The following is a 17,427-nucleotide window of genomic DNA, read 5'->3' on the forward strand; positions in this document are numbered from 1 at the left end:
CGTAGCCATCGCTAGATGTGACGGATTACACTAGAAAAAGAGATTTAGAGTTATCTCCCTTACATCGATTTGCTTTTGTAAAACATCAGTAATGTCTGTTCATCATGCATGATGCAGTGTTATTCAAGATAACTAACACGAAGTACCGAATGAGTTGCTATTGGCAGCAGGGGGGTTTGCAATACACCCCGCTTACAGACATGGGGTTCATTGAAAATAGTAGAAGAGTGCTCAGCCAATCAGACAGCGACATTTATGTGTGGGGTAAGATAAGACACATTTATGTAGATGTGTATTTCTTCAGTAAATGTGTGATCATTTTGATGAACACCATCGAGTCAGCCTTTATTCCAAAAAATGTGCTTGACTGTGATAATTATTGGTACCCTATTTATAGACTAGATGATTGTCATTTGTGCAAAAGCTGGTACTAATGGAACAGCCTGTGTCTTGCAGGCGATAGTGTTTTTATGTATAATCATTTTAGAATAAGTTGTATGTCCAAATTATTGTCCTAACAGGGATTTGTCTAGAATTCTTCACAGAGCAATATTTGCCCCACTCCGGCGATAAATGTCTCCAAATTTACCCATACTGGAATTAACTAGTCCTCATTTCTTGTTATTTAGTTTTATCCAATGTTATGACTTTGTAGATCTGACCTATGTTAGAGACTGTCCAGTTTTGCATTGTTGCATGGAATCCATTTTGAAACTTTATGAAATACATATTTGGAAAAGTGACAACTGTTTTACCTCATAATTGAATGTTTTCCCCAAATTACCTGGATACCTTTTGACATACAGTGACACCTCACTCTGGAGGTTCAGCTACCTCATCTTCTCACTAAAGTCTATTTAATACCTGTTATTTTAAATGTGGAAATGAGATCCATCCTAATAATGTTTTAGGTCACTGTGGTATTTGTCTGATCACACAGAAACATGTATGCAGATTGCAGACTTCTGTACATATGCAATAATCTTGAAAATGTTTAGTTCAACCCTATTCTTTCTCATCACACATCTGACTTCCAATAAGGGAAGATCTGACAACTAGCAAACAAACAACAAAACATGGACTCTGATATGGCCCCCTCATTACTTATTCAGTGGAAGTAAAACTCATGTGATTCCAGAACGTGATTGGGTTGATAACGTCTAGTTTTATGATCACCTGCCTACACTCTTCCTGTGTCATGAAAGTTATGAGAACACTGGCTTGTCACTGGAATTAGTGGGAAATTATTACATTAGATTTCACATCAGAATGTTCATGTTTGAGGCCGGAAATGTTGGATGACGCATGATGGTGAAAACATGTTAGATGTGTTGATAAGTTAGGCTCTAGCATGCAGGATTAAAGGTCTCCACATGTGGGCCAAAGTCCAGTATGCGTCACATGACTGTAGGTGGAGTCGTCGCTTCAACATTGTTGCTGTCATATGGTTGTTAGCCTCTGATTTACAATGCTGCATTTGGGTGTTACTGATTAAACTTGGATTCCAAACTAATTATCACGGGAATGGCAATTTGCGAAAAATATGGAAAACTTGTTCCTTTTTTTTTCATTTTAAAAGTATTTTCTTTATTTGCATTATTTCTGGTGTCCTCTACTGTAATATTGTTGGTAAAAGTGGTGTTAAACCATACTTACTCAGTGAACTATGGTTTCAACATCAGACAACTTGCCATTAATGGCTGCTTGTTGTGCACAAAATGTTGAAAATACTGTATTGTGACACGTATCATATCATGACCGCAGTATCAAGATACATATCGTATGGTGAGGCACCTTAAGGGGACACCCCTAAAACTGAGCATTAAAAATTGTTCTTGTTTATTGGCAGTGTTATCAGTGAAACACAAATTGCTGATGTTGCTGTAGACTTTAGGTGGAATATTGGTCTAATTGTTCTGTTATCCCTGGAGGAATGAAGATCACTAGCGGTAAACAGACAGGAATTTGATAACAGGAGTTGATCAAAGTCAATCAGATCAGATGTTTTTGCAACTCTTTGATAACTGAAGTAATTGGTAGGTTGGGCAAAGATGAAACTCTTGAGTTCACTCACAATGCCTCCATGTAGTCAGATTGCATGGATCGTTGCTGATGCTGACAGTTAGCTTTGCTAATTAGTAGAAATTTCACAATTGATGATTGCTTCATTACCAGAGAACATTGAAAAATTGGTTGGCGTCATTTTTCAGATTTTCATACCCTGGTTGTTATTGCAGATATGTATAACATGATGCGACTTGCTACTTCAAAGTGATGACTGATATATCATGAACATAAACTTCCTGGGGTCTTCAATAAATATTCAGTCATGACTTTTCAGTTAGTGAAGTGAGTTCTCTAAGAAATCAACATGTTTTCAAGTCCTGACACCTTCAAAGATTGTTCCATCGTCAAGTATTTCAAGCACTAAAACAGAAGTTCCAGAATCATTCGTTCATGTTCAATTATGAGAAAATATGATCGATTGCTTGGTTGTTTGGTCAATGTGACCACCACTACTGACAGTTACTGATTTGTCTGGTCTGCTTTTAATTTATTTACAGGTTGCTGTAAAATGGTTGCAATACTGTCATGTGCAATTTTGATTGCATAACAGTCATTGTTATTTTGATAAATCAGCATAAAATATCATTTAAAAATATATAGTATGAAATCAGATTTCAATTATTCGTACTGTTTTAATTTCTATATTTACAGTTGCAAGAGCTGAAAATGTATTGGAAATCTTTCGACCAAACTAACTAGAGGAGGAACTTCAATTGACGAATACATTTGTATCCATGACTGTTAATCTGTGTATTGGTATCAGAAGCTGAGAACATGTAAACAAGGAAATTCATACGTTTAAAAAATATTTCCTCGGCTACAATTTTTTTTCTTTTGTAATTTTTCAATCTGCACGAATTGACCTTGGTTCTGAACATGTGTATCAATGACTGTTAATCTGTGGATTGGATTCAAAAGCTCAGAAAATGTAAATTCAAGGAAATTCATACATTTAAGAAATATTTCCTCTGCTCCAATTTCTTTTCTTTGGGAATGTTTCAACCTTCTCGAGTTGGCCTTTGTTCAGAACATGGTGAACAATTGAATGTGTTTGTGAATCATGCAGACAATCACAACATCACAGTAACGGAAACATTAGATGTTCAGAGTTCAGAATTATGTTCTGTACTCCATAAAAACATGTTGTTCTAGTAGGACATGATGTGAAGATAGTTTTGCTTTCATGATCAGGAAATGAATTGAAGATGAGGACACCGAGACAGTCCCAGGCTGTGATAAGATTGACCTAGAAACAGTGAATTCAGTTCACAATTCTCTTTCAGAATGGTGAAATGTATATCCTTTGTGGCGAGCCTTACTCAAATGTGTCTTGTTGGACAGCTTTACCATATATGTGTCAATATCATACACCCTGTTACTAAAGTGTGTCTTCATTGAATGAATCCCAAGTGGAGTTCCTTGTTTGACTGCCTTGGCCCGATGTTGGTATTTATTAGTGAACCTTTTGGTCTGTCTTTTCTAGTGGTGTACAGATGAAGGATTAAAAATAATTATAAATTGTGAAAACAATTTCAGTATCATTCATGCATATGTGCATTTCATTTCATGACAGTATTAGTTTAAAAAAAATTATTTTGCCCGAACACTTCAAAATTCCCTTGAAGTGAACATACTATCACTCAACCTGAGCTGCCTCCTTTTCATGCCTCTCCTCCATCGCCCAAGCGGATGGTTGTTTTTATCTTAGAAATTACATATTAGAAAAAAATCTTGAGGAAACATCCTTAAAATAATGATAACATAAAAAATGTATACATTTCATTTGTGATCGATAATTATTCACCACAAGTCATCCGGTGCTCAGTAGTGGATTTGCTATCCGAATCCCAATACTAATCTTCTCAGGTCAAATATTGTGCATGTCAGACAGTCAATTATTTGTATACATATCCCAAATACTGTTTATTTTGCCATAACAATCCCTCCAGTTGACCATTTACAGTGATAAATAATATACATAGCCAGTTATTACGTATGGTAAGGTGTAATTAGAGGTTAGCATGCAATTGTGGTTTAGGATATATTTTCTGCATCAGGAATACACATTGTATTTTCCTGTGCAACTCTTGCCTTGCCAGATATCAGGTATTATGTTCAGCCTGTATGTTATCATTTCCTGACAGGTAGTGAGCCGCCTAACCTGCTCACCCAACGCTTTATTGGAAGTCACAGTGGCTAAGTGGGTGAGGTGGCTGACTTTGTTTGCTGGCGATTATGAGCCTGACTCTGAGGGTGTGGGTTTGATGAGATACAACCAAACAAAAGTTCTAGAATCTGTACTTTACTAAGAAAGTGTAATAACAAATATGGCATATGTTACTTACTAAACAAGTCTGACGTAATATAAGGAGCTCTGAACAGTACAGAAAAGCAGGGTTTATGTAGGAAGTATATCTTTGTCATATATCACAAGGCTTCTGCAAGAGCCATGTTGAGTCATGAGTAGTCCCCATACGAATGACTCACATACTTCTCTGTCTCCTTCGGTCATGTCTAAGCCATGTGATTAGAGGAGATGTCAAATTTTACAGTCCCACAAATAGTGATTTGAACATGTTGAATTGGGGAGTTAAATTATACCTGTTGCCCTGTCTTTTTTTGATTTTTAAATCATGATGTGTCTTTGTGTCAGATAAGTTGTGATAGCAGCCCACATCATTTGATTTCACATCAGTCATTGTTGGGACATTCATCTTGCAAATTACTGTAAGAGATTTCTTTTCCCTCATTCCCAGTCACTTGAAATATATGTCAGTATGTAACCATAGTAACCGCACTCTGTTTTGTTTCAGCCAATGGCCAGGCAGCAGGCCAGGTGGTATCTAGTGGAGGGGTAAGTCTATAGTTCAAATTTTATAGAAAGGGAAATTTTGGCAACAAAATTTGGCAACACTGCTTAGGACTTACTTTTACACTTTCCTTCTCTGTAGAGTGCTGACAAGGTGTGCACTGACTGCATCAACTTCTTCAAGGACTTATCTGATATCGTGTCATCGGCCAACACTACAGTAAGTCTTTCAGTAGAAGCTCTATACTTTTCAAAAGTGATTTGTGTTTTGTTAAAGGTCACATGCAACCAAAAAATCAAACATAATTAAAACACATTTATCACTTATTCATGACATATAATATAAATTGCTGCTTGTGAAAAAACAAATAAACAAAATTATAAGCGTACAATCGCGATTCAAAAGTGCAATATTTTGTACTTGGGCTTACTTCCCCCGAAATGAAGCCCTCGGGAGACTGAACCCAGTCATAGCGGGTGGATATTCACTCAAGTGTAACAGCGGCTTCCGAATGGCTGTTTCTTTTGCTGATATGCTGAGGCTTCATTGTGTGTACAGAAAGATGATCTGTTTGATGGGCATTTTAGAAGTATAGCCAGTCACAAGAAAGTAAGATTCTTTATGGATAACAACTTCTTCTTGTGTACTTGATGTGTCATTTCAGTATAGATTCATATACTGTTGTCAAACAAAATCATATACACGAAAAGAAGTCGTTATCCATGAAGAATGTATATAGAGATGTTGGATTTGGAAAATACATGTTCTCTGAATTTGCGCTCGATCCAATCAAAAATCATCTCAGTAGAGATGATAAACTACTGCGTGGCTGGAATCTGTCATTTGTCTAAGTACAAAGCAGGACTTGAAACTGACAAGAGTTTGTACCAGTTTCTGTCAGATCCAGTCATCCGAAAAAAATGAATGTAGTTTGTTTGCAACCCACAGACATAAAAACATGTCATGTGTATCACTCGTGCCTAATTACATAATGTGGCAGACACGGGACTCGGGTGCAAGAGTCATAAATCAACATGTTTTCTTTATGTCGTATTGTCTGATAGGTGTTAAGTTCAAATTGCACGCAGTCAATGATTGAAGCTGTGTATTGCATGTTGTCTTTAGCAGACAGGCAGGCAGACATAAAGGTGTTAATAAACCAGACACTGACTTTTTTACGTAAAAAGTAGATTATTTACTTGTTTGTGTACACAACCAAGATTAGACTACTGCTCACGACCTCAGACGTTGGGCATGCATACTGTTTCAAGCTCTGCGAACCTAGTCACTGCGCATGCGTTATGGATGCAGCGCAGCACAGCTGTTGAAACCAGTTTTCCCCCCAGCGCTGGGGGGGAATTTAGTGAAATGCTTTACCTCCGATTTCGCATTTTTTTTTTCATCACGTTTTTTTTCAACTTTATAGGTTGAATTGGCATTTTTTATGATTAGTTTCGGTAAGTGTATACCGAAAGGTACCAGAATCTGCAAAGTTGTGTTTTACGTTGCATGTGACCTTTAAGCATTGCCATAGACAGATCCAACAATTTGGCAAGGGGATGGTGGGTTCAGGGAATTCCTTCCCTTGACTCTGACAATGCAAAACAATAACTACACGTTTTCTTTGCTCATTTCAAAGTGGGGAAAGAGACTGGAGAGGATGGGGAGTGTTGAACCTTCAGTATTAATTAAAGGTTTTGAAGAAAACATTGTAGTATCTGTAGTGTCATGAAATTGTATTAATAGGAGGAAACTTAGACCTTTCTGGCTTGGAACTATTGTCATATCCAGTTTATTTCTGTACAAATAATATTAGCTTTTTGCAAATGGTCTTGTTAAATTAATACAGTTAAACATACAGCATTGAACAAATGTGATAACCTGAAGTGTGCTTCTCACTATATATTAGGCCATCTCTTGCTTTCCCAGAACAACCACATTTGAGGTTTTTGTTTTGGAGGGACAGGTTTTTCTTTTCACTAGAAAGACCTCTCGCCAGGTTTTACTTTTCTTTACTTTATACGAATATCAACATTCAAGTGATACATGATTGTTTGAAATCAATTGAAAAATATCGTTCAAGTTTATGCACAAAATACAAATCTTTTCCCAAGCGAGATTCTAACTGCAAATCTCAGATTCTTAGGCAGATGCTCTACTGCACGGCCACCGGGCCGACGAATGTGGTGAGGTTAAATTATCTACTTATAGTTACTGTCATTAAATTGATTTTGTGCAGGCTTCAGTTATTGTTATTTAGCTCCATTAAATGATTGTAATTATCATTCACTGACGGTATGTATGTTAGAGAAAACACTTCTCCAAGGTTTTGGAAGACGATGTAAAGCCATCAAGATTTGGAAATCCCTCAGCCTTCTGTTTCACATTGTCTACCAAAACCTCAGAGGTGTGCTTTCTCCTCTACATAGCAACTTCTCTAATGACATATTACGTGAGTACGACATTTCGATCCATATTCTTGTACCGTTATCATTTCTGCTTGACATTGGTACAAGAATCTGAATCAAAACTTTGCATTAACATATTATAAAAAATTGTTGTCCACAAAGTTTATTCAAAATTCCTTGAATATTTTTGCTGTAGTTTTGAGCAGAGCCATCTTATGCTCCTCAGAGTGATTTTAGAATGTGTCATATTGGTGACTGATAGGTCGATATTCTTCAGTGAATGATACTTTGACCTACTGAGTAATACACTGGTTTATCTACCAGGCCGAGATCGAACAACTCCTGGACCAGATGGTGTGTTCCAAGTTTGGTGGGTTGGAACCTATTGTGAGTATCACCTTGACCTACAAGATTTAATCAGGGTATACTGACAGGAAGAAATATGACAACAGATGACTTCATCTTCAAAATATTTTTCTCTAGTCCATAAGAGTTTGCAGTCAGTCCAGCTAAATAACTTACATTAAAATCTGTTCAGAGAATGGAGAACTGTTAGAAAATGTGGTTAGTCCTTAACTGTTTCAACACTGCTGGTATATCAGCCACTCTGTCATGAGTGCTGGAGTACTATAGTACTGACGGAAATAGAAACAAACTGTTTTATTTTTTCATGTTTATCTCAACAATTGAAGTAGTTCATATTCAAAAGGGTGAAGTACCTGTCAAATTGGCCTAACTGCAGTCTCAGTGGCATTGGTAGGGAGATAGAAAATGAAAAGGACTTTACTGAGGAGAGATTAGTGCAGAAATCAGGCCCCCCCTAAGTAATTGAAGGAATTACAGCAAATTTGAAGGAATTGCATCTCAAATGTAAACAAACGCAGCCCACTCGCGAAACAATTGCAGCGATATTGGTAGTTTAGCGGTAATAACAGAAACACATCAGCCCTATCGGAAGCAATGTTGGTAATACTGGAAACACGCTCGGCCATCTTCGGAGATTTTTCGGTCGCGAACGGAAACCCACGCTGCAAAACATGGCGTCGTTGGAAGAAAGACCCGTCTCGGTGAGTTGTGTTTTTAGTTCCTATTATTACATTTTTATACTTATCCATCTTTGACCACCCGTGTTGAATGCGTTTAGGTATGAGCTGTTGTCAGGACAATAGCTTATGTTTTTAGGAAAAGATTGTCACTGCAGAACAGTGTCACAAGTCATGCCCCTGGAGATTGTTTACAGCTGAACATCGAAGTCGTGCCGATGATTACGAACATCATGAGCGTGCGCCATGAAGAAGTTTATGAGCCATAATTTTTCTTTCTATGAAGTGCAATTGACAAATTTAAACACATTTTACAAAAAAATGATGTTATATCTAGCGCACGTTCGTAATCATCGGCACGACTTCGATGTTCAGCTGTAAACAACCTCCAGGGGCATGACTTGTGACACTCTTCTAGAGTGACTATCTTTTCCTAAAAGCATAAGCTATTGCCCCGACAACACCTCATACCTAAGCGCATTCAACACGGGTGGTCAAAGATGGATAAGTATAAAAATGTAATAATAGGAACTAAAAACACTACTCACCGAGACGGGTGTTTCTTCCAAGGACGCCATGTTTTGCTGCGTGAGTTTCCGCTCGCGACCGAAAAATCTCCGAAGATGGCCGAGCGTGTTTCCAGTATTACCGACATTGCTTCCGATAGGGCTGATGTGTTTCTGTTATTACCGCTAAACTACCGATATCGCTGCAATTGTTTCGCGAGTGGGCTGCGTTTGTTTACATTTGAGATGCAATTCCTTCAAATTTGCTGTAATTCCTTCAATTACTTAGGGGGGCCTGGAAATGAGCAATGCAGATCCAAAGTCCAAAGCTACTTATTTGATACAGACCATGGTTTTATGCAAGTTTATGTGCAGTGATATTGTATTATAAAGGGGAATTTTGAAGTGTCCAGTTTGAAATTAGACTTAGCTTCATTATAAATGATTGCTGACATAAAAATACCAATTATTTTCATGCTGAAACTATTGAGGGTGTTCCTACCATGGGATCTCTGTCACTATAGAAAGAAAACAGATGATAGAGTGGGTATCAGGTGTCACTCTCTTTTACATATCTCAACATCAACATCATGAAAGAAAGACACATAAGATGTTATTCAACAGATGAGACATGTTCCACACACATGAAAAAGCACAAAATATCTTTGAGATGACCCCTTGTGCAAGTGGACAGCACATGCAATTCATGCCAGTAAGTCGATTTTCCGTTGTCATTCCTGGCAGAGTGACCTAATTGCCATCTATAGTCTTATCTGTTTTCAGCAGCTATTCATACTTTTTCTAAGTTTTGCTCGGTGAGGGATGCAGAATAACAGTTTTATTTATTTCCAACAATACTTCAGTGTCCATCACTACGGCTATGAGTCATTGTCCGAAAATATGAATTAAGTAGCCATTTATCATTTGTTATAAATATAAAATCATCAACTACTTCCTAAAAGAAATTCTACAATTTCTAAGAAAGGCAGAGGTCGTTGGCCTTCTGTTTCAAATGTTTATCCAAAGAAAGTTATACAATGATTTGTAGAGGCATACAAATTTGTCATACATCATGCAGCTATGGTTGGAATTTATGGTGCTCCATTCTTTGAACTTACATTGTTAGAAAATACTTTCAGACAAGGTGAATTAAGAATGAAGATTTTTTATGGATATCAACTTCTTTATGTGAGAACACAACGTTTCGGAGTTAATGCTTACTCCTTCATCACCTTCTGAAGGAGTAAGCATTAACTCTGAAACGTTGTGTTCTCACATAAAGAAGTTGATATCCATAAAAAATCTTCATTCTTATGTATTTCACTTCTAAATGCCCTTCAAAGACTTGACAAGGTGAATTTGTAAGTGAGTCCCTGGTTCTTGCCACTTGTTCAGAAGGCAGGTTGCCCTATCATCACCTAGTGTGTGATATTGCTGATATTGCTAAAAGCAGTGTAAAACCAAACTCACTCACTCTGTGTGCTTGTAGCACACCATGCAAACTAATTGTAAATAGCCTGAGCCAAGATTTTCGAAGCTCTCTTAGTAACGTTATGTTAATGTATGGCACTTACAACTATCTTAGCGCGAAGAGAGCTTTATAATCAAGGCCCAGGTCTGTTCCAAGGTTGAGCAGAACAAAGACCATGGACATAACGAGGTAGTGTCCCCTAATATACACACGTGTTAAAGCCTTTGTGTAACCGGGACCGAAACTCAACCCAGGTAGAAATAAAATCATGGTCATCTCTTGTTTGACCAAAAATTGAATAACTGATTAATTATTGTAGACATAACTGAACAGGATTAACAAGGCTCTTCAGTCTAGTAATGTTTTGCTTTATGTTACATTTTTTCAGTGCAAACAACTATTGGAGAACTATGTTCCTCTGATACTGAAGTATCTTGCTGAGGAAGATGTGAGTACATTTCATGTCAGTCATCAGTACCAGTGTCCCTCATGTTCTTATGGAAATGAATAAAGGAGTATACGAAAGTGCAAGTGTTCAATAATGTTTCCAGATTTCTGGTCATGTTTTCTATTGCATCTTACTTTCATTTTTCCCTTACTCGTTTTCATGAGTATATCAAGAAATAGTATATAAGATTAGTAACTCTTTTGAAACATGGGCATGTGTTTCAAGTTTGCAAGAAATGTATAATGCAACCCAGCGTATGGTAGCAGAGGAGATATTATGTTTTCAAGTCTTAATGTAAGGCGTTCACTTGTGGTAAATATTTCACATGGTTTGAGATTCTGCTAATGTGTGGTTAGAGTTCAGTCATGTTGAAGCATTCACCATGGCACCTTTATTTTCCTACCTAATTTCTGTAGCATATCAGTGAGGGTAAGTGTAAATTTTTGTTTAAAAATACAGATTTGTGAGAATGTGTTCATGTATAGTAAACTTGATCTGTCTTGTTGAACATTCACATGTTGTAAAGGACCCATGAAGATATGGAGTAGAACAGTTATTCAGCAACCCATGCTTGCCAGAAAAGGCGACTATGCTTGTAAGAGGCGACTTACAGGGATCAAGTGGTCAGCACTCGCTGACTTTGTTGATACATGTTATCAGTTTCCCATTGCACAGATAGATGCTCATGCTGTTGATCATTGGATTGTCTTTTCCAGGTTTAATTCTTTACAGGCCACTGCCAGAATATTGAGTCCAGCATAAAACTAAACATACTCAGTCACTTGTGGTGAAGGATTCTATCGTGAGAATATGTTAATATATTAGACTACTGCTCAAGACCTCATACTCTGGGGATGCATACTGTTTCAAGCTTTCCACACTTACTCACTGTGCATACATTATAACAGCAGCACAGCGCAGCATAGGTGTTGAAACAACTTTTTCTGTCGGCGCTTGGGTGAAATTAGTGAATCTTTTGAACTCCAGTTTTGCAGGGTTTTTTTCATCACATTATTTCTAAACTTTTTATGTTGAATTGGCATTTTTGATGATTTGTTTTGGTAAGTGCACACCGAAACGTATCAGAATTTGCAAGGCTGTGTTTTATGATGCATATGACCTTTAGCATTGCACTCGTCCATCACCCCCAGTGCTGACTACAATATGTTGGTTGCTTGTTACAGGACCCCAACCAGATCTGTGGACTGCTTGGAATGTGTACTCAGGAAATTCGGGAGCGTTCGGTAAGAACTCACTCGAAATCAGTCATATAATCCAGGCACATAGTCTGAAACTATCAACATCCTTAAAATGTCAAATGAAAATTCAGGAATGTCAATAGATTGCTAACATTTGATGGCAATCCATACCATGGGCTATTGAAAGTTTCATCTCTTTCAAATATGTATTGACCATTACCACTGACACTGTTGGAATATTGCCAAAAGTAGAAGTAGACCCATACTCATGCACTTAAAGGTTAATGTCATCAAAGCTGGAGACAGAAGATGTGTATGTGTCCACAGAATCGGTCATGCAGTGTGCTAATGGCATTTGGAATGTTAAACTAGTCAAGGGTGTATGATTACAAGACACTTTCATAGGGATAGTAAGTGTTACTATGATTGGTCAGATGAAAGGCTGTTCTGATATTTTTTTATAGATATGAGAACATCCCATTTTTAGATGCAAAGCAAACAATGGAGCATTGTCATGTAGCAGTAGCAAGGCCTGTGATTTGATTTTAATTGCTTTTTCAATTGCCTATACTGTAACTGATGTAGAAACCTTTTTGTGTATTCCTGATGTGGAACAGGTTTATTCAGTCAGAAAATATTACATGTGTGGTGACAGCACGCTGTAGGCATTTCATTTCAGTTTCTGCTTGTTGAAGGCAGAACTAACATGAACATTGAAGATGAATATAGATTCACTGTTCTATTTATAATGTCTGCATTTTTCAGTTCAATTTCAACAGATTTTTGTCTGTTGATCTGCACATTTCTGCTGATTTTATTGCAAATTGATCCCTATTTTTTGACACAATATTAAGATTCTAGTTGAAAAGAGATTTTCCTATAGGCATCCATGTCATAATTATCCTGTATGAAGTGGAACTAAGCTACCCACCCATCAGGTTTCCTGTTTGAATTGAATGCCTGCAGTATTGTCTTTTATATGGCATGAATCTCCTTCATCCACTCCTGTCTAAACTTAAGGCTGTCTTGACTTGTCTTGTCAGCGTCATGTAGCAAGGAGGACTGTGTCCGGTGTGGTAGAGTGTGACCTCTGCAAGCAGGTGGTCACTAAGCTGAGAGCCTTAGACAGAGACCAGACAACGCAGGTGAGTTAACATGAGGTCACTGACTCGTTGTTATTATTGTTTTTGTTCTTCTTCTTCTTGTTCTTTGGGATGTTTGATTTTATTTATCGTAGAATAGGTCCCCAGCTAACATCACATAACTGGACCAGTACTGGCCCAGTGAAGTCAGAGCATCAGGCCCATTTAAGGCATTCTGGAACTGGGCCTGTACGATTTGGCACACTGGCATTGGACTGGCCCAGTACACAGCCGTAATGGTTGCCTAATTGGCCTTTTACAGTTTGACCGGCACTGGCCTGGTTAAAAGTTTAATACCGTTATTACATTTTAAAATACGCTGAACAAGCTCCAAGGAAACATGTGACAATTGATAGAGCTAGTCAGCTTGTAGTAATAAGTTGTCCCAGAGAACTCGGCCCAGTACACAGCCATAGTGGTTGCCTAATTGGCCCTTTACAGTTTGACTGGCACTGGTTTGGTTATTACTTTAATATCGTTTCTACAGTTACAAGCTGAAACTAAACAAACATAATCTGAAGAAAAAAACCAAAATCAAATCAAAATCCATATGAATTTAATTCCACCTGAATTGAACTTATCTTTTTGAAGTAGATATGCAAACAGGTCTTGTGTCACCTAAAATAATTGACCTGAATGTTTCAATTTTCAAAATGCTCTTGTCTCAGCAAAATTTATACTACATGTTATTGTTCAAAATTTAGCTCAACACTTAACTTGAGTAGCAAAAGTAGTCTCCACAAGTGATTCAAAACAAAGATTGTTACTATTTAGAGTCACATTACATCAGTTTACACTCAGAAATATGGAAAATGTCAACCTCTACTTTATGGCCACCTCTCTAGGCAGACGACATGGTCCCGAGGTAATCTCCCTCAATACCTCAGGCAGGAAGTGCACTGCCTGTACTGGGCCAGTACAGCATTGTGGTGTTGTGTTTATTGTAACCATCCATATGTAGCCCAGTACAGTTTTGCCTGCAGTGAGCCACAAAAGGAAAATAAGCACAGGCCCAGTACTGGCTCTTTACTGGCGTACGTTATGCCAGTAGCAACTGTACAGGCCAGACCAATGCCAGCACTGGCCCAGTAATGTGATGTTAGCTGGGGATCGGTTCGTCAGTCAGTTAAAACGTTTGAGTTTGCTTATAGGTTTGATGATGATGATGATGATGATGATGATGATGATGTGTTTCAGACTGAGCTGAAGAAGTTTGTCGAAGATAATATCTGCCCCTATCTTGGCAGTGCACAAAAACAGGTATGTAATGTTTGAGTTAAGAAGCCAGTAATTGATTAGACACAATGTCGTTTAGATTAGCTTATAGGGGAAAGCCCACTTGTTAGAGGGCATCGGTATGATAATGTCATTCCTTTCCATATCTTATCTCTCAGGAAACATTTTTCAGTTGTGTGATAATTTATGACAGGCCTGTTAGATGATTAACTGTGTCAAGATTGCTTCAAGGAAACATGTGACACTAGATAAAGCTTGTCAGCCTGTAATAATAAGCTGTCTGCTACACCAGGTCAGAAAACATGCTCTTAACATTCTTGACATGTCTGTTCTCCTTTCAAGAAGGTCCCGGCATAGTTTCTTAAAACCTACAGTATGGCCTGATTTAGAATTTTTGTTTGTCAGTAAAGAAATCTTTAGTATGATGTGTACTTCATAAATGTTTCCAATGGTATGCACCATAGCACATTGTAGAAACCACATGACTTTTCTGTGCATGTGCGTGCATAATATTGCCTTCTTGACAACATTGTATCCTTTATGCCAAATTACTGTTTCTATAGATTTTTTTTTGTTTCTAACTTATTTTGACCTTGATCATAGTCAAGGTGACATTAGATTATCAAAGATCACCTAAAGTGTTTTCAGAGGAAATAGTCCTTTGTTTCAGCACTGTTGCAGTGATCTTCTTGTTTTGCTTTCAGTGTATGCAGGATGTGGAGATGTATGCTACCATCTTGTTCCAGCTGCTGGCTAATGAGCTGGTAAGAATGTCACCTGTATATGCACCATTACTAGGGTAGGACTGTTTCATTTCTTCGTATATACATACGAAAAGAGCTTTATATTGACAAGGAATGACTTTCTAAATCAGAGTTGGCCACAGAGTCAAGTTCGAGTGGCAACATGTAACCATAACAGAGTAACCTCCCTTGGTTAAAACCACTATCGGCACTGGGGAAAGGAAATTCCATTCATATCAGTATGAAAATAGATAACATTTGTCAATGAAGTTATGATTTGATTAATTAATTAATTGACAATGTTAGACTATGAACTCTAAACATAGTGCTTGTGTGCAGCACTTGCAAAACACAGTTTCGTCAATCTTTTTTAGAACATCAGTTCGTTTTAGCTTTGTTTTCGAAATCAGACAATATTATCACTTGAAGTTGCAGACAAATGAATACAAAATTCTTATTTACAACGGTTTGTGGTAATTTGGCGTGAATAATGCCATGCAGAAGAATGAAAATAACTGACTTTTTTGCACAAAACACCACTGAGAAAGCAACAATGTCCACCATGTCTCCCCAGACCGGTACATCTGTTAAGGAGATGTGTGAATCGAAAGGCGAACAAAACCCTGAGACTGACCCCAGTCCCTCTGACTCAAAAAGAACCCAAACCAAGTGTTTTTCAGAAAAAAATGGTTGCAAGAATGGCCACGGCTCTATCAAAATGAGCTTGGTGCTATGATATGTGACCATTGTAGCCAAAATAAAATGAGCAATAGTTTCACTGGTGGTGGCTGCAATAACCTTCGTACATCCACACTATTTTGAAAGACGGTAATACAGGTATTCCCCCCTACATTTTCCAAATCCTCCCTCCTTTTTTTGTAAGGGGCGACAAATCCCCCCTAAATTTTCAGTTCTAGGATAGACACTGATATTGTATCCATGATGAAGGATGTACATACAAACATTATGTTCTGTTATTGTAGGATCCCACTGTAGTGTGTGAGTATCTGAAGTTGTGTACACAAGCCAAAACTGTGCCTTTGGCTCGTGTTGGGTTGGCTTCCTACCAAACAAATGTCAAGGTCATGGGTGCCCCCAAAAAGGTCAAGGTCAGCGTTCAGTGCACAATTTGTGAATTTGCGTTGACTGAAGTGGATCAAATTCTTGGGAACAACAGGAGTCAGGTACAGAATCATTTCCCAGTGTTGCTTGTACATGAGTAAGTACCTCTCAGGCATGACTTCATCTGCAGTGACGGGTACGAAGAAGTATCTTATGCATTATAACTTGATGCATATTGTCGTTGTGAACAGGGATGTGGTAAATGAGTGCATGACCTATTTGATTTGTCATCAGAGATGACAAGTCAGTAAACAGAATCAGTTCAGTTCTCCTTGGGCAGTCTTACAAATTTGCAGCTCGTAAGTCCATTTGAAAACAATAATTGTAACAGTTACTATGTACTGCTCTGAAACAGTATAAACATCACCAGTTAGCATTGAAGGGTATTGCTTCAATCCTTTTTCTCATTTTGATCACTTTTTAAGACTAGTGAAAGATAGTAAGAAGACTTGGCAGATTGTGCTGGCTGCAAGAAACATGTTGTTTTGTTTTGACGCCATTGGTTTAAATTTACCCCCATGTGATTATACATGTGTAAATTTATTATGTATAGAGGGAACTGAAAATACGAAAACATGTTCATCAACATCAAAACAAATATCACGACAGTTAGATGTGTGAAGGATGTATCCACTCAGTGGATAATTTTGATAATTCCACATCCCAACAGGTTGCAAAGTGAGTAGTGTTTGTTAAAAAGTAACCACTTCGTGATTTAAAGACCTGACTAAAATATTCAGTACCCAGTGTGAAAGTGTAAGTGGTAACTGCACTGTATGAAACTCCTGCAAAAAGACAGGAAGCCCACAGGGCTGATAATTAAAAAATGTTGCTGGCCCTGTTAACATGGAACCAGTCCTGTATGAAATATAGGAAACTGAGAGAAGGTGTTATAAGAAAGTAATTATTGAATTACTTGTATTGAGGTAAACTAAAACATGTGCAAAAGCAAATTTTATAAAACCATGAGTTTGTGGTCACTGTTAATTCATTTAGTGTCACTGCCATCAGAAAAGAACAACATTATTCATTGGCTGAAATAATTCTCTTGACCAGTCACATTTAGTGTTAGATAAACGGCAGGTTGATCTGTGGAAGTTACAGTTTGAATGATCATGAACTAAACAGACATCATCTAGATTGTAAATTGTAAATTATTTTGGAAATACTTCCTGTAGTCAATGACATGGTCAAATATACTATATGTATACAAATATACCCTTGGAAAATGT

General features: G+C 37.7%; 1 protein-coding gene across 1 annotated transcript in view; it reads left to right on the top strand.

Annotated features, from left to right (window-relative positions):
- Positions 1-17,427, top strand: part of LOC137285084 (prosaposin-like) — a 34,131-nt gene that overhangs the window by 4,249 nt on the left and 12,455 nt on the right. Inside the window, exons 2-10 of the mRNA XM_067817290.1 lie at positions 4,881-4,921; positions 5,019-5,096; positions 7,610-7,672; positions 10,694-10,753; positions 11,938-11,997; positions 12,996-13,097; positions 14,292-14,354; positions 15,035-15,094; positions 16,057-16,257. Of these exons, the coding sequence (XP_067673391.1) occupies positions 4,881-4,921; positions 5,019-5,096; positions 7,610-7,672; positions 10,694-10,753; positions 11,938-11,997; positions 12,996-13,097; positions 14,292-14,354; positions 15,035-15,094; positions 16,057-16,257 (728 nt within the window). The remainder of the gene's footprint in view (positions 1-4,880; positions 4,922-5,018; positions 5,097-7,609; positions 7,673-10,693; positions 10,754-11,937; positions 11,998-12,995; positions 13,098-14,291; positions 14,355-15,034; positions 15,095-16,056; positions 16,258-17,427) is intronic.

The sequence above is a fragment of the Haliotis asinina genome, chromosome 5, assembly GCF_037392515.1.
Source record: "Haliotis asinina isolate JCU_RB_2024 chromosome 5, JCU_Hal_asi_v2, whole genome shotgun sequence".
Classification (NCBI taxonomy): domain Eukaryota; kingdom Metazoa; phylum Mollusca; class Gastropoda; order Lepetellida; family Haliotidae; genus Haliotis; species Haliotis asinina.